Genomic DNA, 25,445 nt, shown 5'->3' with positions numbered 1-25,445 from the left:
CACCATAAGTGATCCACCTGACCTGGCCTCCCAAAGTGTTAGGATTATAGGTGTGAGCCACTCTGCCTGGCCCACACAAAACTTTTTGATAAGTAGATTTGTTCTGTGGCTTTCTGATATTTATTTTATATAAATGGTATCATACCAAACAGATAAGCTACTGAGGTCTGGCAGGATCCATGATAATACGCACCACTCTGAGAAGGCACTGAGATGGAGGGTCATAAAGAAGTGGGAGGGATAGTTCAGAAAGACATTCATATAGTCTGTTGACATACTACTTTTGTTATCAGAAATCAATATGGTTTAAATTTAAAAATTAACAATTCTCTCAAGTAAATAATTATGACAGAAAACTAACAGAAAATGAAGAAACAAAGTGTTCTAACCATCATACCAGAGCCATGAGAATGTCCATGACCTCCATGTTTGAAAACAAATATTCCTATTAGGTTTACCACAAACCCAAGAATGGAAACAAGTAGCAGTCTCTCATGGTGGACATCTGGAGGGGCTAATGCTCTCTAGAAAACACATAATCCAAACAAATAGCATTGATATTCCTTCTGATTGATTAAGAAAATCATAAGGCAATATTAAACACTTTCAGTAATTTTCAGAATTAAAAGCACTAATAAAATCTGCCAAAACAGTTCATAGAAATAAAAGTAGTGCTCACACACTGTAGAAAAAGTAACAATTACTATTTTAAAATAAATATAACCATTTAAAAGCATAAATATTTGGTCCAAAACTTGCTCTTATTTGGTATCTTAAAATACTATCTTTCATGGCTCACGCCTGTAATCCCAGCACTTTGGGAGGCCAACGCGGGTGGATCACTTGAGGTCAGGAGTTCAAGACCAGCCTGGCCAACATGATGATACGCCATATCTACTAAAAATACAAATAAATTAGCCGGGTGTGGTGACATGCACCTGTAATCCAAGCTACTCAGAAGGCTGAGGCAGGAGAATCGCCTGAACTCAGGAGGCGGAGGTTGCACTGAGCCGAGATTGCGCCACTGCACTCCAGTCTGGGCAACAGAGCAAGACGTCATCTCAAAAAAAAAAAAAAAAAACAAAAAACAACTTCTTTTCATTCTAAATTCACTAATCTTTTGTTTTTCTTCCTTTTTAAAAAATATGCCAAATGTTAAAGATTCCCTGGAAAAACTCTCAGGTTCTAATTTCTTATTGACCTCAATATCCAGATTGTGCCTCTACATTTCATCGTGTTAACACTTCACTCATAACTTGAAAGCACGATCATTTAATTGTTTCAATTCCAAGAAGATTCATACATATTTAATTTTTTGACTATTTTGTAAGCTCCTCTTGTACACACATAATATCTTCTCTAATTCAAGATTGTCCACAATATTTAATGATAGTTGAAAACAGATGTTATATATCTTTAATTAATAAACATTTTCATTACAGAAATGTAATTTACTGGCTTTAAATCATTATCTACTATACCTCAACTCCTTCTGAGAAAATAAAAAAAGCAGTGAAGATCAAAAATAGGCCATTGACAAAGCCAGCCAGAACTTCTGCTCTAACATACCTACAGAGGAACAAAATAAATAACTGAATTATTACATTATTTCTTAAAAATTAAATCATAAAATTACATAAATTCAGAGATTCTAAACCATATGATATGGTTATAAGTGGCCAGCAAAGTCCTAGTATTTACAGTACAGTGTATTTTATTTAATACATATAGTAAAAATGAGGAAATGAATTATTATAAATTATGTTTAAAAGCAGAATGCCATAAAACACAGATTTTCACAAGCCAATCAAAAGACCTTCTTAGAGTAAGTAGTTTTAGAAAGACCTTTCACAGAAATTTAAATCTCAAGTTGCCACTGGAGAAGGATAAACAGAACCAGACAAGTGGAGAAAGAAAGAAGGATTCAGAGATAAAAAGTAGAAAAGGGGATCGGGAAAAGGGGGCTTTTTAAACTTATTAATTTCTCCTTTTCTAAGAACTCCTTATGCTTTCTGCTTCATACCTTCTAGCTTTCAAGTCTTTGGAAAGTAGAGCTTTGCTTTTGAAGTAAAATGAAATTATTTCTGACTTATCCCAGAGACAACTTGAGATTTATATTTCTAATACTTTTTCTAAGATTAATAGGTTTAGCATAAACCTTCAATTACCTATTTTTAGAATCTATGTTTAGCTTCACATAATTCTAATTAAACTATTTTAAAAATACCTGTCTTTTGTTCCATGGACTTCTGAAGCTTTCTGTTTCCTACCTGTGTGAAGCATTGGGGAAAGATTTTACTTTTCTATATGGTATATTTGGCTTAGTTAAAGTCATCAGAAAGAACTTTAACTTAGCAGTTTCAACTTAAATTAAGCATTTAACTTAGCGACATGTTCAAACACCATTCAAAGGGTGCTAACAGCAGTTAACCACTCTGGTCCTTAAACGGTATAATGTGATCATCAAAACTTGTGCTTTTCCTAGGTTTCTATGTTAACTTCTAGGTAATATGATTTTTACTGTAAAAATATTTTTAAAGAGAATTCTTGAAAATGTATTCTATAAAGTTATGTTGGAGTTTATGCTGTCAAGTGCAATCCAACATAGCGTATTTTTCTATGCCAGAAATAATGCCTATTTCTATCTTCTAACACATCCAAATAACATATTACTTGTCAAAACATCATATTTTGTTTTTCTGGTGAAAAGTTCATTAAATTCAAATAATTTGCAACCAATTTTCCATAACCTACACTTAGAAATTTACCTAAAAATCAGCAGGGTTACCATCAAAAAATAAAAAGTATTTTCGTTTAATCCACCCTGGTAGTCCCATTAACTAATGCTTGACTGAAAGCCTTTTGTGCCTGAGTTCTACCAGATTTCAAGATCAAAGGCAAGAATGCTTTTTCAGGCATCTTTTTGTTTCTAATTCCTAGCTTAGTAGGTGTGCTCCCTAAGTTCAGATAAACTGTTGGAGTGATTTAATTAGCTTGAGTTTAACACACATTTGTTAAACTTGGTTGTAGGTTCAAAACTAAGAACACATAAAAACTAAACACACTTGCCTTTACACATAACTGTGTTTACTTAACAGATTGGATATGTCTTAGAATTAGAACATGTAATTCATGAATGTGTTGTTACCTAATTAAGTATGACTGGTATTTAGATTCTTGAGCCAGGAAGAAAAATAGAAAAGATTTAAGTGTAAGTACACATGTATATACACATGTATGTATGTATCTATCTACCTACTGGAGGTATATTACTTTTATGTTAGCTTTGCTCTTTAAAAAATAAGAGTGTGGCAAGATACAAAGATGACTTTTATATAAAGAAATGCTTAAAAGTCCTTCCTTGCTCTCATATTCCACAACTCTTTCTTCTATTGCAGAGTCAGTCTGCTACTGCAGTCATCCTGAATTGGTGGGGGGTGGGGGGGGTTATGTGAATTCATTTCTATGTTTAACATGAATTAATCAGTGTCATTTTGATGTCCTGACACCAGTAGTTTACAAATGATGCTACTTATTACTACAGCAATTATTCATAGTGTTAAATATTGTACCAGCTTTTATTCTTTAATCTTTCCCACAAGAAAACACACGCACATAAGGAGGGAACAGGATTAAATTAAACATGGAAAGAATATTATTCTCTCGTATCAACTAGCTAAAGCTGAATATTAAAATCTGCTGTGGTGGTGAAGGTATTCAAAGCTATTTCTAAAAACCATTTTAGAGCAGGAGACAGTACATTCTAAATTGGAAACAATAGAAACTCTAAGCATTAAAGAACTGAGAATTTTTAATAGTCAGCTACTGTTTATTCAGAAAGACTGTTGTATTCAATTAGATTTCTGATATATAATATAAATAAGTTTCCAACAAAATTATAACTTTGGATATAATCTTTCTTTAATAATCTAAAATATACTTAATCTTTTAGTAACTATTGTTTAAATTATTTGCATATCACCAATATCATGCCATAAAAAGTGTTTTTATCTGAACTGTCAAGCTGTTTGAGTTTATAGATATACAAGATCTACTGCTCTACACTATAAAAGGTAAAATTAGTATTTTTGGCTCACTTTTTATACTTTCACAAATAACCATATCCCTTGGTTATAACTAAAATCAGCAAGTTCTGCCACAGAACTTCATATCTCCTTTTTAGCAGTCGTCACAATATACAGCTATTACTGTATTTTTACAGAACTGTTTCCCCATGAGACCACAAGTTCCTACAAGCCAAGAGGCATGTCTTATTCATCTTTATATCATTAGAACTAGAAAAGTATTTGACTTATATGGACCCTTAATAAATATCTAAAGAGAACAAAGAGCATGTGAAAGAAAGAGTGTGTGCTTGCTAAAGGAAGGAAGCAAAGCCAGAGAGAAAGAGGGAGTAGCGAAGGGACAAGAGTAAACGACAGAACAAGAGGCATAAGAGATAGTGCATGTAGGAAGGTGGTTGTAAAAAGGATAGAGAGAGGAGAGAAAGAGAGAGAGAGAGAAAGAGAGAAACTGCACAGGAAAGGGAGAGCTCAGGGAAGGAGAATCAGTGAAGGAAGGAAAGAAAGACTTGGAAAGGGAGACAAAAAGAAGTAGAGTTAAAGAGGTTAACAGAAGGGGAGGAGGAGAGATAGAGCCTGAGAGATAAAGGGTTACAAGGTAGAAGAAAAGAGCAGGAGGAAAGAAATAATAAAACAGGAAAAATATAGGGGGATAGAAGAAGAAAGAGAGAGGAAAAAAGATCATGAGCACAAGCCCAAGTGACAAGCAGCAAAGAATAAGAGAAGGAAAAGGGAGCTCAGGAGAAGATAAGAGAAAGTAAGAGCAGGAAGGTGGGAACAAGGGCATGAGATAGAAAATACAGATGATATATTTCTGAGACGGAAAATATGAGAGATAGATGAAGGAGGATGAGAATGTAAAAGAGCACTCACAGGGGAAAGGAAGAGGAGGAAAAGGACAGAGGGAAAGAATCAGTAAAAACAGTAGAAGAGAGAGGGAATAGGAAAGACAAAGGGGTGGGGAAGAGAAAGAAACAGAGTGTGCGTCCTGAGCTCTGCTTACACATATGTAATTACGCTTTAAAATATTCTGTCAACTCAAAAAAAGAAACACTCAGGCAGTGTAATCAAACAATGAAAAATCCATTGCTTCCTCCAATCAGAGGTGGCAAAAATCAAATTATGCCTCTAAGATGATCCAATGTACTCCCTTCAGCATAAAGTTACTCTACAAATATTTGATTAATTGTCCAGCAAGCATATGAGAAGAAATATGTTACATACAAGCGGATTTTTCTTCTTACCCATAAGAGAAAGCATCATTATCTCTCCATTTTGAAATAACAGAAGCTGCCAGTCCAGCCAAAATGGCAGTGCTATCGAAAAACATGTGAAAAGAGTCGGAAATCAAGCCTAAGCTGAAAAAGAACAAACACATTGACAAATTATAATAAAAACCAAATAGTAGGCATCCTTCTCTGAAAATCTAAGATTCAATCTTGGTTCATCAGGAATTAACCTTCTAAAACAATTTAAATATGCTATATAGATAGCTATCAAGGATGTCTTAAATATCTAAAAAGTAAACACTTACACCCCTGCACAAGGAAAAGCCCAGCTGCTGTGAAAGAGGTAGAAATAAAAACATCTGCTACCGGGTATGGGGTAGGAATTTGACCACCTTGGTCACTTGCAAAGGTCAGATGCCACTGAAAGAGAGGTAGGAAAAAAAAATGCCATCTGCTACTGGGACGAGGCTGATACCTACTTGCACCTAGGATCTTACAAAGCAAAGGTTTGCTATTGTTGAGTGTCCTGCTCCTCCCTTTTGAGAACAAGCTGAGGACAGTGGGGACAGGCTGGGAGAGAGGGAGAGCTGCAGGATCATTATTATTTACCCTGACACTCAGGTGCACAGGCTTGCCTGACTAGGGATACAACAAGATAACCTGGTTCCACCCTTCCCACCAAGCCTTGAATAAAGTATAGGGAACAGCAAACTATCAGTGAGAGCACAGAGATATGTGCAGAACTTGCTGAAAGCTGAAAGTAGAGCAAGAACCCTTAAAAAAATCCTCCAATACTCCAAATCCAATACTATTCACAAAGTAGCAGAAACCACTGGAAAAATTTAAAGACTGTGGTTTATCAGCAACAACCAGACACAAAACCCAGCTCAACTTCAGTTCAACTATTGACCAGATAGTTTCAAAAGTCCCACACTAAAGCTAGACAGAAAAATAGGTGGGCCTATTTCTGGACATATACAGTCTCTGTTATTCTTTTAAACATAATGGCCAGCACTCAATGACAAAATCATGAAAGAAAAAAAGAGAGACTCATTGTTAAGAACTACAACAGTCAACAGAATCAGAACCAGAAATGGCCCAGATGTTGGAACTATTAGATAGGACTTTAAAACAAATGTAATTAATATGTAAAAGGATATGGTATGAAGTTAGAGAAAATTCATTAACAAATGAAGAATTTCTGCAGATAAAAACTATAAAAGAATATAATGGAAATGATAAATTTGTTTTAATTACAATATGGAGGAATAATATTCATGGGCTTCTGAGCAGATTGACACAGAGAGAAAGAATCAGTTAGGTCAAAAGAAGTTATATGAAGTTCAACACACAGAGAAAAGGGAGTAGAAACAAACAAAGAAAACTGAGCATCCCAAACCTGTCTGAAAGTACTGAACATACTAAAATATATGTATTTAGAGTCTCAGGAGCTGAGAAGAAAAAAAGAAAGGGGTAGGAAAAGTATTTAAAGAGAAAATGTTTCAGAATTTTCCAAAATTCATAAAAGAAAAGAAATCACACAGATCCAAGAAGCTTAATGAGCCTCAAGTGAGGAAAAAACCCTATACACTTCACAAACCACTAAACACCAAAGAGAAAGAAAAAAAGTTTAGAAAACCAGAGGGGAAAAAATAGAAAATTAAAAAAATAAAGATATAATTTATAGCATGTTTCTCATCAGAAACTATTCAAGCCAGAATGCAATGGAGCAACATCTTTAAAGTATTGCAAGAGAAAAAAACTACTGTCAACAACCTAATGTATGACAGTAATAGCATACGGGATGGAATAAGAAAATCAAAGCGTATCATTGTAAGGTTCTTATCAAATAGATACATGAAATGACGTATTATTTGTGATAACTTAAAGATTAATACTATACATACTAAAGCACCCACTAAGAAAAGCCACCAAAAGGAGGACAGGAAATCCTCTACCAACACAAAGCAGACGTTCTGCTATCACTGGGGATGGAGCAGGAAAGCTGTCTCCATCCAGGACCATACACATACACACAGTAGAGTTTGGCTGTCACAGAAGGAGTAAAAATGTTGACAAAAATCATACCCCTGAGGTTTAGGCTTACAGAATCTACCAAAGATGAAGACTAGGTCAAGTTAACAGTAAATCACCATAAACTGGGTACTGAATAACAAGCAACAGCAGTCTACAGCTTGGGTAGGGGCAAGAGCATGAAGAAATGCGCTTCTGTGGCACAGGCACCATACAGGGTCTACTAAAAGCACAAGGTCTAATCAACTAATGGTCTGATGAGACAAGGCATAGCTATTTCTGATCATAAATGCTATTACCTCAGTATATACTGTTTTTTACTCATAATGTCCAGTATTTGATAAAAAATTTCAAGATACACAAAAAAAGCCAAAAAAAAAAAAAAAAAAAAAAAAAAAAAAAAAAAAAAAAAAAAAAAAAAAAAAAAAGTCACTGTGGAGAAAGCAGTTAACAGAACCAGACCAAGATATTGACTGAAATACGGGAACTATTATAAACTGTAATTAATATATTAAAGGATCTATAGAAAAAATGGACAAAATATATGAGCCAATGGGGACATCAGTAGAGAACTGGGAAATATAAAAAACAATCAAATGAAAATGCTAGAAACAAAAAACAAGGTATTAGCGATAAATAATTCTTCCAATTGGCTTATCAAAGACTGGACACAGTTGAGGAAAGAAATCAGTGAACTTGAAGAGAAGTTAATAAAAATTTTCTGAAAGCAATCATCAGTTCAGTCTTTAAAAACAAGCTTCTGAAGTCCGAATACCTAGGTTCAAATCTCACCTCCATATTTACTAGTTCTGTGACTACTAAGCAGCTTAACTTCTTTATGCCTCAATTTAGCCATCACTTAAACAGAGTAATAGTATAAAAGTGCCATAATTGTTATAATAATTGAGTTAATATATGTGAAACATTTACCACAATGCTTGTCACATTAAAGACATATAAATATTCCTATTATTACTACTAATTATTAATAAATTACAATTAATTATTAACTATTACTAATGCTTATAATGTTCCCAAGCACGACCCACACCTCTTAATATTTGGCTAGATGCTAGAGCTTTCTAGCTGGAAGTGCTACAAACTAAAAGTCAAAAACATTCTACATAGTTTTAAAGTACAGTTTTAAATTTTTCTCATAATTTGGAATTATACAATTCAAAACTAAGTCAAAGCACATTATTTACCCACAAGAAAAAGCACAGTAATTTATAGATCTCTGCCAAATCTTTACAAAAGAGTTTAGAAAATGTCTTAAACTTTTATCATGAACCTTATTTATTCCATTGAAACACAGATAGATGTATTAGAAAGTTTAAGTGCAGATAGTACTTTAACCATCTCATCTGATACCTAACTCAAAGCAGAATTAGAATCTGTGAATACATGAAAAAGCAAAATGATAGAACTGATACATGAGGACAAGGTAAGGGGCATGTTATTCATGCAATTCTCTTAGATTTAATACTTTAAGATTTGTTCTTGGTTACTGAAAATTATACACTTCAACCATAACATCTGTGTAACATGAAAAATGATTTATTTTGAAGTATGAAAGACTCATGTGAAGAATATTTCTATGCTATGATAAAACTAATAAAGACATTGTCTATGATTTTGTTTTCTACCCCCAAGAAAAGATTAACATGACAAAATACTGTTAAAATTTGATTTCAGAAAACTATCTTTCTATTCTGATAATTTGGCATAATTGTGTTCACTTTATGGAATTTTGTTACTAAATTTAAAAGTTAATTTTGGGAACTAAATTAGACTACATATTTAACAGGTTTATTTTTTCCTCCTTAGATATGGTTTTTAAATGTTTTAATTTCTTAATGTGTTTTATTAGTATATATGACTTTTATTTTAAATGACTGTAATCAGTTTTAGAAGGCAGGGCATTCATTCTAAATAAACATATACTAATTTATTGATCTATTCTACTATCTATTTCACTATATATTTAGTAAGACATTTTCATGGGTTGAATTGTGTTCCTGCTCCCAGATTCATATGTTGAAGTCCTAACCTCTAGTATCTGAGAATATGACCTTATTTAGAAACAGGTTCAATGCAGATGTAATTAGTTAAGATTAGATCATTAAGGTGAGCTCTAATCCAGTGTCTTTATAAAAAAGAGAAATTTGGAAGAGGACACATAGATCAGCATGCGACGATAAGGCAGAGATCAGGTGATACTCCTATAAGCCAAAGGTTGTCCAAGATTACCAGCAAACCAAGTGAAGCTACAGAAAGATCATGGAACAGATTCTTCCTCAGAGCTCTGAGAAAAAAAATCAACCCTGATGACATCTTGATCTCAGACTTCTAATTTCTAGAACTGTGAGACAATAAATTGCTGTGGTTTAACCCACCTAGTTTGTGGTGTTTTGTTACATCAACCTAGGAAACTAATACATGCTACTTTTTTCTTTTAACAAATTTATTTTATATACATACAATATACACCAAACATTACCTTAATGCAAAAAAATAAATTCCTTTTGCATACAATAGTAGTCAAGTTCCTTTTAAAGAGGTGTGGCTATAGCATGATAATTTTAATACTTATCAAAATGAAATTTTATTTATATTTTAAGTAAATTTAATTAGCCTTAAAATATTATTTGTAGTACTTAATAAAATGTGACTACCTGAAAAACTACTCCCTCTTCTGAGATGGAAGAACATTATGCTCTCTTAAAACATTGCAATATGAGCTACTTTCCCTTAAACCTGATGTCATGATTTAAAATTACCTAGCTGCAAATACACACAAACTCATGTGAAAAAGTCTACTTTTAGTTCTCTGCTCACCTATCACATGTAAAAGTACTGCAAATGAGGAATGTCAATTTTACTGCTCATATTCAATCTTAGCATATGTTTCTGATTACGAATTATATTTAAACTATACGGCATAAATTTCCTTAAAAAATAAAGGCAGCATAGAAAATACCTAAGGTTATATGATTGAAACACCAAAGGTAACTTCAGTAAACCATGATAAAGAAAAACTGGTTGTGAAAATCTATACATTGTTGTACACTCCTCTTTAAACAATGCTAGTTTCTCTAAAATGTATTTGCAAACTTTTTTAAATGACTACCTTCTAAAGAGATTTTAACATGGAAAACCAGCCAGGTGCAGTGGCTCATGCCTGTAATCCCAGCACTTTGGAAGGCCAAGGTGGGTGGATCATCTTAAGTCAGGAGTTCAAGACCAGCCTGTCCAGCATGGCAAAACCCCCTCTCTCCTTAAAATACAAAAGTTAGCAGGGCTTGGTGGCATGCACCTCTACTCCCAGCTACTTGGGAGGCTCAGGTGGAACAATTGCTTAAAGTCAGGAGGCGGAGGTTACAGTGAGCCAAGATCACACTACTGCACTCCAGCCTGGGCAACACATTAAAACTCTGTCTCAAAAAGAAAAAAAAAAAAAGAAAACTTCTTAGTGTATAAAGGAGAAACCTGAATATGGAAGCAAAAACAGCATAAATGTCAACAGAACATATAGCAAAAGAAACTTTTGAAAAGAATTTTATTTATGGTCTATTGGAGGTAAAAACAAAGAAAGGGAGAAGAGAAGCTATAAATTAAGAGAGACTTAAGAGACATATAAGCTAAATACTACGTATGGATCTTGTTTGATTTCTAATCTGTAAAACCAAATGTGAAAAGAATTATGAGACAATGAGGAACACCTGAATACTCACTGCCTGCTATTAAGGAGTCATTAGCTTCACAGGTGATAATGGTTTTGGGTTATGTTAAAGGAGAGTGGATTTTATCTTTTAGAGACGTATGATGAAACAGTTATGGAAGAAATTACATCTTCTGTCTGTTTTAAATCAATCCAGTAGTGGGACAGGGACAACAGATGAAATAAGATAGACCATGTACTGATAAATGTTAAGGCTGGGTGATGGGTACATGAGATCCATTAAACTCTCTACTTTTATATATGTTTAAAATATCACATGATAAAAAAAATTTTTTAAAGGTTTATTGGTAACTAAGCTAACAGTATATTTATATTGTTTGTTAAACATGTGTTCAAAATTGAAAATAAGGAATCATCATAATTCACAAATCCTTTACCAGCTAGTTTCCATGATGGGGAAAGATTGGGGGGGGAATATTAATAATAACTACCAATTTATTATCAGGAAATTAGAAAATTCTTAGAATCCTGACCTTGGCAAAGTCAATAAACTAAATGAGTTACAGTAAAATAACTCACAACTCCACTACATTCCATTATACAGACCCTTATTTTAAAAAAATTCTCAGCAGCATGGAATACTTATCTATGTTTTTAAGGTGGAAAATAAAACTATAGGAAAGCAAAAGGCATCACCATAAGCTAGTAAGTAATGCTGCCTTTTGAGAGGAAAAGTTGATTTTAAAAGACTAAGATATATGAAAATTTGAATAGAAAAGCATGTGATTGATATTAGTATTTTTCTTCACTAAGGAGTTACAAACATCTGCTGTGAAATAATATATTGAAGTAAAATGAAATAAATGTCTCGTATTGTGTTAAACATTTCTCGAACAAATATTTACTTTGTTAACACAAAGACATTAACCTTTAGAGTTACCTAAGTGTCCTCTATGTCTAAGGGAAAAACGGTTCTAACAGCTTTGGTAAGAAATACTACTGAAATTAAATCTGCTAATAATGAGGTAAAAATAAAAGAAAACCATAAAAACACAAACTATATTGAGATACTAGAAAAAAACAGCATGATGGGATTGACAACTTGGACAATAGGCTCTGCTGCTCACTTGGGAAGTAAAAAACTCTAGGCCTCAATTTTCCACCAATAGAAGATCATAGGTTAGTTTCTCTCTCTCATAAAGACTACATTTGCAAGTAGGCAGGACCATGTGATAAAGTTTTGGTGAATGCACTGTGTGTTAGCATCCAGATAAATCTTAAAAAAATAACATGCACACCTTTTGCCTCTTTTTCTCTGCATTCTAGACATTATGCTGCCAGGGATGGCTAGAACACTAGCAGCCATCGTGGAAATGAAGTTTTATCTTGTTTAAGCAAGGATTATTTTAGGTTTTTGTTTTGTTTTGTTTTGTTTTGAAATAGAGTATTACTCTGTTGCCCAGGCTGGAGGGTGGTGGTGCAATCTCGGCTCACTGCAACCTGTCTCCCAGGTTCAAGCAATGTTTGTGCCTCAGCCTCCCACGTAGCTGGGATTATAGGTGTGCAGTTTTTCTGTAACTTGAAAACAAACTTAACCCTAGATGGTACAAAACTACTTTCTTACACTATGTTACCTTGAAATTAGTCAGTTACTCAATAATCAATTAGTAAATGAAAAATAAAATACTAGAAGGAAAGCATCCTAGAAGAAAGGGAAAAATCACATACAGTATTTTTACCATTTTCTTCACAATTTCTAAGAGTGAGAGAAAGGGATTTAATGTTTTGTCATTGTTGTTTTCCCTTAACAGGGATAGTTGCCATGTTTAGTATAGGTAGTGTCATTCTATACATTAATTATTCCCTCATTCTTTCATTTAGCAAATATGTATTAAGCATCCACTATGTGCTATGTACTAAAGTAACTGCATAAGATAGAAAAGATCCCTACATTAATAAAGTTTACATTCTATCGGAAAGGTGAAAGGTAGCAGATATTTAATGAGGGGGAGAAATATATAATAACCACCTATTCTTCCACTGAACATACCTACTCATCATCAAATATATAAATCAACTATAATTAAGTTCTTTCATTAAAATGAAGGCTCTGAACAAAAACTAGAACAATATAACATTTGTTAAAATTAGGTACACTGTTTCTATGAACCTTTATTTGTGAAGTGTTTTATTCATGTTTTAGTCCTCTATGGGAAAAAATTCCTGAGATTTCATGTTCCCAACAAGTTGAACTTTATTTTTACAGAATGAAATTCAACACAGAATTGACAATGACACACAAAATGAGTTTTGAAAGAAATATAATCAAGGAACTCTAAAGCTAATCGAACCTACAGGAACAGAGATAATCTGGTCTTATAAAGAAATTATTGGTCAGTCAACAAAAGGAATTAAAAATTTGGGTGTCTAAATAAAACACAGAAACTCAGATTATAAAAAGTCCAGAGAAATTTCTAAATCTGCCCAAATATCAATGAGATCTGTACTCAAAATTAATATTTAAGAATAATTGGTTGTAAATATGGAGATTAAAGTAAATGGGCATGAGATGACAGACACGTGTTAAATGATCTAGGTACAACACACACTGCAGCTAGATTTCAAATCTAGCTAGAAGACATAACACAATGACAAACAGCATAAGCTGGACTGGTAAAGAAGAACATGTCACCTACAACTTATGTTTTTGTTATGCACTGCTGCATATTAATTTAAAAAACAATGGTTTTAGTAATTTCTCCAATAGATCTCTACAGATCAGAAGTTACTACAGATGCAACTTTCCATGAAAGGTGGTTTAGCAACTTCAAGTATGAATCTCTTGAACCAGATATTTCACAGGGTGACATGCAAAGAAAGGAAAGCCATAGTGAAATATTGCAATATAAACTATCTGTAGCAAAATATGCATATATAAGCTATGATACACTCTTGATACAATCAGTACATATGCCAAAATTATAGCATAATTTAGGAAAAGAAAAATGTAAAATATATTGTAAATATATATTTATGATAAAGTGTGATTGCAAGAAAAAGTGTTTCCAACATCTACAACATATTACAGTGTGTTAATATTACGGGATTAAAAAATTAATCTATGATGGGGTATCCTTCAGATAAACATATCTGATTCCCAAAGGATTCAAAATGGTTATTACAAATATTAAGACTTCACTGTGTCAATATGCCTTTATACCCAAGTGTTGACTAAACCAGTAACCTTCATAATCTGCTGTTTATTATTTTTTGTAAAACTGAATTGATGGTTGAATTGAAAGAAGCCCACGTATTACAAAAAAGTATACATGTCACAAACCTGGTGATATTACCTGTCAATGTTTGATCTCAACAGAAGTAAAGATCAAGGACAGCAATTTTCCCTGAAAATGGGTCTTCAAGAACAGAGACTAAGTCTATTTAATAAATAGAAAATAGGTTCTTAATCTAGAGTCCAAGATTTAGTACAGGGAACCCAACAACATCCTGAAGATTTATGTACAGTTCTGAGTGTTGGCTTTTATCAGATTTTTGAATGAGTATGCGATCTAAAGAAAGAATTAGTACACCTAGGAGTGTGATGGTCTTACTGTCAGCAGAACAACTTCATAAGACCTTAAGTTACTCAACAGCAAATACCTGAATAATAGTAACTTCAGTACCAGAGAGTTATACCCTAGATTTTCCTACTCCTAAAGATGTTTCAAAGACAAAAACAAAAACCAAAACCTCCAAAGGTGCCACCAAAAGCCAAGAAATGTTAAAGTTTTAGAAAACTATATGGGATTTTTCCATCGCAGTTAAGACTACAGGAAAATCATGAGTCAGTTTCAGCATTAAAGAGAGAAGACAATGACACTTATTTCTCCAGATATCCCTTTATAAAACCTCTTCCCCATTCCAAGCCCAAATAACAAACTAAGTAGAACATCTCACATATACCCTCTCAGAACCTTAAGAGTGAAATCCAAATGCCACTCCCCCGAGAGAGGCAGCAAACAGGTTTCTCCCAATTACAACAAAGTGAGTAAAGCTAAGGCCTGCAATTAGAAATGAAGGATTCTGTTCATCTGCTAAAATAATAAGGGGGCTTTGTCCGTCTTGTCTGATGGAGCTGGAGGGAAGGGTGACAAGAGAGGTTGCACAGGATAGGCCTCAGATCTTCCTCAAGAAATGTGGCCCTACCAGATTGGTGCGGGTATGAGAAAGGAACTCAGCAGCAGAGGTAGGTGCCAAAGGTAAGACCTGAACCTCCCGGTGAGGAGCGACGTGGCATTAAGCAAACAGTGCTTCGTCCCCCCCACACACACCCTGCTTCCGCCCAAACCATTTTCCGCTTTGGTTACCAGTTACTCCAGATGCCGTAGAGTAGTTCCACAAAAGCGAAAGAGAGGTTCAGGCACAGGAAGAAAAACAGGTTCCGGGACGTCTTGTCGGACAGGATAGACCTGGGCATGGTACACGTGGAAAAGAGCCGGGAGAGTTAAGGAGGTGCCAGGACCCCGAGACTGGGTACCTTTTTCAAGACCCTCCCAATTGACACGCTCCTTTGCTCACATCCAGGGGTTTGAAGGGGAGTTTCTGATGCTCCCTCCCTGGACCTCAGGCCACCCTGAGGTCTGGGCCTTCTCCCTTTCTGCCGGACACCCCCTCCCCGCAAACACAGCACCCCGCACCTAAACCAGCCCGAGATCTTGCCGAACAAATTGAACTTGGGTGGTTTGTATTCATCGTCCTTGATGGACAGGGGCAACATCTTCTCTGCCCGGCGAAGGGCCGGGTCTACTCCCTTCTAGAAGAGCTTCCGTGGGGTGATGGCAGTGATAGTTGAGACGCCTCAGACGGGAATCCCCAGCGCTAGTCCCGGCCCGCGCGCCGCTGCTAGACACAGACAGACCCAGACACACTCCCGGGAACTCGCTTACTTCCGGCCCGGGCCGCGCAACGCGTCCTGGGACTGGAAAGGAGGGAGGCCGGTCGCGGGCGGGGCCTGCGCGGCGGAGGGCGGGGTTTGGGCCGGAGGGCGGGGCTTGCGGCGGGGGCGGGGTGGGAGCGGTGTTGGAGCTGTTGAGGGACGCTGGATGGCAATTACCAGAGGGTGTGAGGTGGTGACCTGGGGTGGAGTCCTGCCACCCGGACTCGGGAAGAAAATCCTAAGGTGACGACCCGCAGACTGCGCTGGCGGGAGATGGAGAGCCCGCTCACGCCCACCCGACCGCCTACCACTAGTGTTCCCGGATGCATGTGCTCCAGCGCCTGCCCTTTCGCCATTTCCCCCCATTGGCATTAAATCCTGGTGTGGTAGATTATCAGTGATTAAAAGTCTAGACAGCCACGTGTTCTATTGCCGCCAGTCTGCAGGAAACACAAGTGATCGTTTTGCTGCGTTAACTCTATGGGCGCCCAAATCTTAGGAATCCATTACACGCCACCACCAAAACAAAGCTTGACCTCCTGGACTGCCACGCAGGAGGCGATCAACGTTTTTCTTTCTTTCCTTATTTTTTAAAGAGACAGGGTCTCGTTTTGTCACCCAGGCTGGAGCGCAATGACAGCACCAAAGCTCACTGCAGCCTGGAACTCCCAGGCGCAAGTCATCCTCCCTCCTCAGCCTGGGAGTAGCTGGGACCCAGGGCGCTCGCCACCACGCCTGGCATCAATCAACGTCTTTTAAAATAAAGGCTGTTAAACGTATTATATAAAAGAAGCTTTTTACTGGTAGGTCCTACGAGACGTGCGTGATTTTTAGGTTTGGTTAATGCATTGTTTTCCCTACAATCTCAACCCGCGGAAACCCCGAAACTCTAGAATTCGGGCAGGTCCCTTTCGCTTCCAGGTCACCCCCGGGGCAGCAGCCGCCGCTCTAATTCTTGTCAGAACCTCCGGGCCAGTTTCAGGAACGTGAAGGCAGAAGCTGGCGCCTCTGTGGGATGTGAGGGCGTGCAGAGCGCGGGGAGGGGAGCCCCACTGGCCTTTCCTGGGCACCCGTGGTCGATGGGAACACTCCTTCGGGCACCTTTCCGGGAAGTTGTTTGGCTGAGGGCAGGTGGTCCGTCACGTGAGTGATTAAAAGTTGTTACCTTGGAGAAGAAATGGGGGAAAAGATGGGCGTTCGGAGTTAGGCTGGAAACTACAAAACAGAGCTTCTTGGGAATGCCTTTTAGGCTAACAGGAAGTGGAGCGTCACCGAAAGGGAGGGGCGGCCACTCGGGGACTGTCCCCTGCTCCAGGCGCTCACTTTGCAGGCGGCGCTTTTTCCAGGTTGTTAATCCAGCGAATAGGGAAGGGTAGATGCAAGCTGCTTGATTTAGAAAAAAAACAAAAATGAGCAAACGAGACGCCCCTTCCGTTTTATGATAGCCAAGCTGCATGGAAACAAATCGTCTGGCCCTACTGCAACCTACTGCACTCGAGGTAAGAAGACAGCAAAATTCTCCAGTGTTTATATATACATATATACATATATATATATATATTTTTTTTTTTTGCAATGAGGATATATACATGGTTTGCTCTCGTTCTTGGAACTTTGTGTGCCTGTGTGGGGTAGTAATTAAGTGGTTTTATTTTTGAAAATACTTATTCTACAATTTTGAAAAATGTTCATGTTAATTAAAACTGCTGTGTAAAAACAGCTAGGTTTCAGAAGTAAGTTCTGAGAAGAGTATTTTGTCTTTACCTTTGTTAGCGTATATTTCATTATTTTAATTTAAATGTAGAAATATTTAAAATTAGTAGCATTTACTCTTTTTTTGGAAGGAAGTTTTTGTGTTAGCAGTAGACCTAGAATCTTAACTCTGCTGCAATGCTGAGGAAAAAATAATTGGGTGCAAACTAGATAGTTTAAAGATAAATAATTCTATGGTAATTGCATTTTTCTCCCAAACGCCTTTATTCGATATGATTTAACCTGGGGGAAAGAAGAAGTACATAGAAATAAATTTCAGCAACTGATTTCCAGCATAATCCTAACTCATCAAGGTCAGCTGCATTTTGAACTTAGGTTTTTGTATTCTGCTTTTAAAAATAAATCCTATATTTTATATCGTATTGCTACAAATCAGAAATTGCTTAACTGGTTTATGGAGAAACCTAAATTGCCCTTTTTCAAATAGTTTTGAAACAGGTACAAGAAATTGAAGTTTAATTTCAGTTACAGCAGTTTCCAGAGACTCCCAAATTCCCCCACTTCCCACCCCCAAAGATATATGATAGAAGTGATGTCTTCACATCTTTCAGTCTTAAAGAGCATAATGACCAAATTTAAAATTAAAGACAGTTTATTTGCAATATAAAAGTGTAGGTGGACACTATTTAAATCAGGAAAAGTTCTATGAGTGAAAAACGTTAGGCTGTGCCTCACTTCTTTTGTCATTGTGAAATACTGTTTGTCCCATATATGTTAACTTATCTTTGTTGTCAAATCAAAGCTTGTTTCATTCATTCAACAGTCATTTAATGAATGTCTACTATGTACCAGGCTACATGCTGGGCACTGGGGATACAAACCCAGATAAGTCAAAGTTCTTTCCCTGGAGGAATTTTATGGAGGTGAGAAGCTGTGAAGAGAGGGGTGTTGTGACAGGAAAATCAGCCCATTATTTTAAACCTGTGTGATGTTTAAAATTTACTCAAGGGATGCCCTTGGAGCAGTGTGGAGGGACAGCTATCAGTCAATAAGTCTTCCTATATTTATTAAGCCTTTCCTTTTGCCCTTTCAATATGTTGTGTTGGAAAATCAAAAATGATTCTTCAACTCTGTTCAAATGGTCAGTATCTTGGAAGTCGCCAATCAGAATTCTTAATTCCTTTGTATGTTACAAGATTGAATACATTTGTAGGATCATAAAATAGATATACTAATGAACATTTTAAAACTAAAAAATGGATTTCTACCCTGAACTTTTAAATATGTTTTTATATCCTCTCCTACCAACTAATTACATTAGGTTAGCTATGCAGACTCTATGGGTGGAAAAGCCCCAGCTGCTCAGACATGTGATTGAGGGTTCTGAGAAATGAAAGCAGGGAGAATTAAGGGGCAGAAGCTCATCTCAGTCATGGTTCCAGCTCCTTTTGGGCAATGGTCAGCAAGGAATAGGAAAAGTGCTATCTGTCATTCCTCAGTAATCAGCTTTGGCATTTATCTGCAACCCTGTTTGCCCCTTTTAGATACTTCAAATTGAGTGCCCTGGGAACTGTTGGTAAAAAAAGGAGTTGTAAAGGTACATAAGACTACAAATTCTTATGAATCTAGAAATTGGATACAAATACAAATTGCTAACATGTTCAGATGTTTTGCTTATGCCATATATCCTCTGGTTTCACATGTGGTGTAACATTAGGTAGTTGGGATCATGTGCATTTATTTTGCTTCTGGACCCTTGAATTAGGATTCTCTAGAGGGACAGAACTGATAGCATAGATATATGCATGAAAGGGAGTTTATTAAGGAGAACTGACTCAAAGAATCACAACTTCAAGTTCCACAACAGACCATCTGCAAGTTGAGGAGCAAGCCAGTAGTGTCTCCGTTGGAGTCCCAAAACCTCAAAGGTAGAGAAACCGACAGTGGAGGCTTCAGTCTGTGGCCAAAGGCCTGAAAGCACCTGAAAATCCACTGGCGTAAGTCCAAGAATCCAACAGTCAAATAACTTGGAGTCTGATGTTGAAGGGCAAGAAGCATCCAGCACAGAGGAAGATGAAGCCAGAGGACTCAGCAAGTCAGCTTCTCCCACCTTCTTCTGCCTGCTTTTCCTTTTCGTGCTAGCAGCCGATTGGATGGTGGCCACTGGGTCTTCCTCTCATAGCCCACTGACTCAAATGTTAATCTCTGCTGGCAACACTCAGTAACACCTAGATATACCTAGAAACAATACTTTGCATCTTTTAATTCAATCAAGTGGACACTTAATATTAACCATCACAAGTCTACCCCTTGTCAACTTAAACCCATACACATTTCTTGAAATCATACCTAATCTCCAAGTAAATGAAACTGCCTTTGCAAAAAATATAACTGAGGAAATTATGAGGGTGAAAGATATCAGACCTAACCAACTCCATCTTTCTTCTATATGTCTAAACTGTCCTTGTTCATTCCTTTGGAAGGAATTTAGTTTATAGTTTAAATAATAGTCTTTCCCAAAAGCTAAACTGTTCTTGTAAAATGATTGAAAGGCCAGCAGCCACCAAGTTAGGATAAGAGGGGTTGGAATTCTAAATATTACTAGCAATTATTCCAGAGGTCATAAAATTTGCAACTTCTCTAATTACTCTTGAACATAACATCACTATTGTGAACCTAAGATTGCCCTTTTGAGATGCCTTTTCAGGTTTTTCATTTCTCATATCTGAATGGCCCCACCTGGACCTGCCAACCAGATCTGTAGCCCCGACCCTGCAGCAGCATAAAAGGATGGCTTCGACTCCCTAAGATTTCATCCACAAGCTAAATCAGTACCCCCAATTCACTGGCCCACCACCCACCAGATTATGCTTAAAAACTCTGATCCCTGAGTTTTACAGGAGATTGATTTGAGTAGCAATAAAAACTCTGTTCTTCTGCACAGCCAGCTCTGTGTAGATTACTCTTTCTCTATTGCAATTCTCCTGTCTTGATAAATCCGTTCTGCCTAGGCAGCAGGCAAGGTGAACCCATTGCATGGTTACATAAAAGCAATAATACAGCCATAATTATGCCTAACAATGCAGCTATCCTTTATACAACCAGAAGCACACTAATCCTTAACTTAAATGCTATTACATAAAGTTAACAACACTTCAATGTTGGTATGATGTCAATAAATGTCACATGATACAGGAAAAAGAGAGGAAATAAAATTAAGATATTTTCCTAGTATAAGTGTACACACGCATAAACAAATTCTTAATAAAATAAGGAGGAAAACTCATGACAATTAGAGTCCTTTTTCTGCAACTGATCACGTGCTCATAGCAGATACTGATCACTGCCTTCTTCTACTACCCATTCTTTATTACCTTTGCTTTCAGCAAGAACCTCAGCAGGTCATAGTTTTTTACTTGGTAGAGTAAACTGGTACTTCAGAGAGTGGGGCATTGCTACAAAAATACCCCCAAATGTGGAAGAGACTTTTGAATTGGGTAGCAGGCAGAGGTTAGAGAAGTTTGGAGGGCTCAAAAGACAGGAAGATGTGAGGAAGTTTGGAACTTCCTAGAGACTTGTCAAATGGTTTTGACCAAAATGCTGATAGTGATGTGGACAATGAAGTCCAGGGTGATGTGGTCTCAGAAGGAGATGATGAACTTATTGGGAACTGGAGTAAAGGTCACTCTTGCTATGCTTTAGCAAAGAGGGTGGTGGCATTTTGCCCCTGCCCCAGAGATCTGTGAGTCTTTAAACTTGAGAGAGATTATCTGAATTTGGAACTTATGTTTAAAAGGGAAGCAGAGCATAAAAGTTTGGAAAATTTGCAGCCTGGCTATATGGTAGAAAAGAAAAACCCATTTCTGGGGTGGAATTCAAGCCAGCTGCAAAAATTTGGATAAGTAACAAGGAGCCTAATGTTAATCACCAAGACAATGGGAAAATTTCTCCAGGGCAGGTCAGAGACCTTCACGGCAGCTTCTCCCATCACAGGCCCAGAGGTGTGGGAAGGAAAAACGGTTTCATGGTTTGGGTCCAGGGTCCCACTCCTGCTCTGTGCAGCCTTGGGACTTGGTGCCCTGTGTCTCAGTCATGGCTAAAAGGGAACAAAAGCTCAGAACATTGCTTCAGAGGGTGCAAGCCCCAAGCCTTGGCAGCTTGTACATTGTATTGAGCCTATGGATGCACAGAAGTCAAGAATTAAGGTTTAGGAGCCTCTGCTTACATTTCAGAGGATGTATGAAAATGCCTGGATGTCCAGGCAGAAAATTGCTGCAGGGGTGGAGCCCTCATGGAGAATCTCTGCTAGGGCAGCGTGGAAGGGAAATGTGGGGTTGGAGCCGCCACAAAAGTTCCCGCTGGGGCACTGCTTAGTGGAGCTGTGAGCTGTGGTAAAACAACAGACAGCTTGTACCATGTGCTTGGAAAAGCCACAGACACTTGAATGCCAGCCCGTGAAAGCAACCAGAAGTGGGGCTGTACCCTGAAAAGCCACAGGGGTAGAGCTTCCCAAGGCCCTAAGGGCCCACCTCTCGCATCTGCATGATATAGGTGTGAGACACAAAATCAAAGGAGATTATTTACGGACCTTAAGATTTAATGACTCCCCTGCTGGAATTCGGACTTGCATGGGCCTGTAGCCCCTTTGTTTTGGCCAGTTTCTCCCATTTGGAATGGGAGCATTTTTCCAGTGCCTGTACCCCCATTGTATCTTTGAAGGAACTAGCTTTTGATTTTACAGGCTCCTAAGCAGAAGGGACTTGCCTTGTCTCAGATAAGACTTTGAACTTGTACTTTTGGGTTAATGTTGGAATGAGTTAAGACTTTGGAGGACAATTGGGAAGGCATGATTGTGTTTTGAAATGAAATTTGGGAGGGGCTAGGGTGGAATAATATGGTTTGGCTGTATCTCCACCCAAATCTCATTTTGAATTATAATCCCAATAATCCCCGCATGTTGTGGGAGGGACCCAGTGGGAGGTGATTAGATCATGGGGGAAGTTTCTCCCATGCTGTTCTCATGATGGTGAGTGAGTTCTCACAAGATCTGATGGTTATAAAAGTGGCAGTATTTTTCCTGTGCTTACTGACTCCTTCCTGCTGCCTTGTAAAAAAGGTGCCTGGTTCGCCTCCCACCACGATTGTAAGAGGTCTCCCTAGTCATGTGGAATGATGAGTCAATTAAATCTCTTTCCTTTATAAATTACCCAGTCTCAGGTATTTCTTACAGCAGTGTGAAAACAGACTAATACAACCCTCAATAGAAAGATGAATACCAAAATATAGCACCAACCTTACTGGAAGCCATCATCTACCTGATTGCCTAAATCTAATTTTTAGAAGACAAAATAACAAACTTTAATTTCTAAAATAACTCAAGGCTTCTGGACAATGACATTGAAAGCACTTTTTTTTATAAAAATTTCCTGCTGACTGACAGAAACATCACAGAAAATTCTTTGATTTCTCTTAATAGTGACAAGAGAGCCTGCTTCTGTCAATCACTGAAGACATAAGGAAATTTTTTTTTTAATTTAAACTTCAACACAATGAGGTAAGTACAATATTTTTTGGCTTTTGTTTAATTGTTGTAAAGTACATATATATAAAATTTATCATCTTAATGGTTTTAAGTATATAGTTCAGTAATGTTAACTGTTTTCACATTATCGTGCAACTGATCTCTGGAACTTTTTCATCTTGCAAAACTGAAACTTTATACCCACTGAACAACAACTGTCCATTTCTCCCTACTCCTAGTCCCTGGCAACTGCCATTCTTCTTTCCGTTTCTATGAATTTGACTTCCCCAGGTACCTCATAATAAATGGAATCATCCAGTATTTGTCTTTTTATGACTGCTTATTTCAATTAGCATAATGTCTTCAAGATTCATCGATATTGTGGCATGTATCAGAATTCCCTAATTTGTAAAAATGGAATAATAATATTCTTTTGTACCTATGTATCACATTTTCTAAATGTGTTATCCATTTCTCTGTCAATTGACCTTTGGGTTGCTTCTGCCTTTTGGTGCTTGCAAATAAGGCCACAGTGAACATGGGTGAAGTACCAGTACTTTTGTCTGAGAAAAATTATTTCTTACAGAGTTGGTTTTATTTCCTTGGAAACAATAGTTCTTACTTAAGCCAAAATCTTGGACAATACTGAGATCTCTCTTAGGTCTATTGAAATAGTAGTCCAGGATATAGAATGAAGTCAGTACGTATAGAGTTTAATATTTTTGTAGACCAGAACAAAGCTGGAAATAGAGACTAGTCAGAAGACCTAGAAAAGAAAAAGTGGCTCAAGTGAGAGAGTTTTGAGAGTTTGATTTGGACTTGCCACTCTTTCTATGGCTAAGGAAAAATCATTTAATACTATATTCTCAATCTCAGATGTCTTGTCTACAAAATGGGGTGGATATACTTTATTTTCTTTCTTTCTAAAAATTTGAAACATTATCAATATGAGGTACTCCATAACATTAAGTGGGGAGAGCTCTGACAACTTTCATTAGTAATGCTCAGCTCTATGAGAGCAGGAATTGGATCTGCTTGCTTACTACCATCCCTAGCACCTACAGTGCTGGGCACATGGTAAATATCTATAAATATTTGCTGACTGAAGGACCACCCTGGATATTTTGACTTTCCCCTAATAAAGTAAGAAAGCTCACATGAAATGGGATTGTGTCCATCTTAGGTTCAATACCTAAAAATATTGATAAGCTGTAATTCATCTGTGTGAAATCCATTTCTCTTACAGAGTGATTTTGGAAATGAGTTTATTGCTGAAAACCAATATTGGATAAAAAAGAAAGGGTTCTATAGAACAGAACAGGGATCTGTTGCCTGACAAAGCAGATTCAAATGAAAAGCTCCAGTATCCTGGAATGGTAAAAGTACAATATTTGCAGATGTACTTTGTTTCCTTTTGACCCATTTCTAGAACTAATTTTGCATGGCACTGTACTGAGCTAAAAATGCTTTTCTATTTCTAGGCTTTCCTCTTAGGATGCGTTGACTCCTTGGATCCTATGAGTCATGGATATGTTCCTCTTAGGAACAGGGCCACTCTTCTGCTCTAATATATGTCCATGGGATTGGTCATCTCCAAACATCATCATCATTATTATCATCATCAATAGCTACAATTAATTGACTCTTCTAGGAGATCGGTGCCAAGCTAGAAAGAACTTTTATCTAGCATAATTCAGACCTGCACAGTTTGAAAGTAGAAAGGACCTTACTGTCTACCTCAATAGCAGATAGCTGGATTGAAGGAAGCAAGTGTTGCTTTAAAACGACTTTTGCATAATATTTATGTTACTTCCCTGTATATCCGTGATAATAAAGCAAACTCTAGTTAATTGATAGTAGCTGCCTGAAGCATTGTTAAGAAGGAATAAGATACTTTGTATAGGAAAGAGGAAGAGGAAAACTAGAAAATACCAGGACTGATGAGTAGCTTTTGCAATGCATAGGTTAGGATTAAGGAGGGAAATAGAAACACAGGCACTTGGTGTCTGATATCCTGTTTTCAGTGCTGCCCTTGTTCATTCTAACCTGATTTACCTGTTAAGAAATGGCTCATTGCCGGGTGCGGTGGCTCAAGCCTGTAATCCCAGCACTTTGGGAGGCCGAGGCAGGTGGATCACGGGGTCAAGAGATGGAGACCATCCTGGTCAACATGGTGAAACCCCGTCTCTACTAAAAATACAAAACATTAGCTGGGCATGGTGGCGCGTGCCTGTAATCCCAGCTACTC

At 37.2% G+C, this 25,445-nt stretch overlaps 2 protein-coding genes across 5 annotated transcripts in view; one reads left to right on the top strand and one right to left on the bottom strand.

Moving 5' to 3' along the window:
- The window catches only part of SLC30A7 (solute carrier family 30 member 7), a 75,363-nt gene extending 59,349 nt beyond the window's left edge, over positions 1-16,014 (bottom strand). The window contains exons 1-5 of one of the 2 annotated variants that reach the window (XR_001830679.2): positions 15,725-16,014; positions 15,395-15,496; positions 5,327-5,440; positions 1,482-1,569; positions 398-524 (exon numbers count right to left, since the gene is read on the bottom strand). Coding sequence is in view for 1 of the 2 variants with exons in the window: in XM_017547629.2 (XP_017403118.1) it covers positions 398-524; positions 1,482-1,569; positions 5,327-5,440; positions 15,395-15,496; positions 15,725-15,804 (511 nt within the window). In the remaining variant the exon portion in view is untranslated. The remainder of the gene's footprint in view (positions 1-397; positions 525-1,481; positions 1,570-5,326; positions 5,441-15,394; positions 15,497-15,724) is intronic. The other variant, XM_017547629.2, reaches the window with a different exon arrangement.
- A 75-nt stretch (positions 16,015-16,089) lies between these two features.
- The window catches only part of EXTL2 (exostosin like glycosyltransferase 2), a 23,746-nt gene continuing 14,390 nt past the window's right edge, over positions 16,090-25,445 (top strand). For 2 of the 3 annotated variants that reach the window (XM_037745407.1, XM_017547644.2), the window contains exons 1-2: positions 16,090-17,462; positions 23,153-23,230. In XM_037745407.1, the coding sequence (XP_037601335.1) occupies positions 23,226-23,230 (5 nt within the window). In that variant the 5' untranslated portion in view covers positions 16,090-17,462; positions 23,153-23,225. The remainder of the gene's footprint in view (positions 17,463-23,152; positions 23,231-25,445) is intronic. The other variant, XM_017547647.2, reaches the window with a different exon arrangement.

The sequence above is a fragment of the Cebus imitator genome, unplaced genomic scaffold (assembly GCF_001604975.1).
Source record: "Cebus imitator isolate Cc_AM_T3 unplaced genomic scaffold, Cebus_imitator-1.0 Scaffold199, whole genome shotgun sequence".
NCBI lineage: Eukaryota > Metazoa > Chordata > Mammalia > Primates > Cebidae > Cebus > Cebus imitator.
This window is presented reverse-complemented; position numbering and strand designations above follow the sequence as displayed.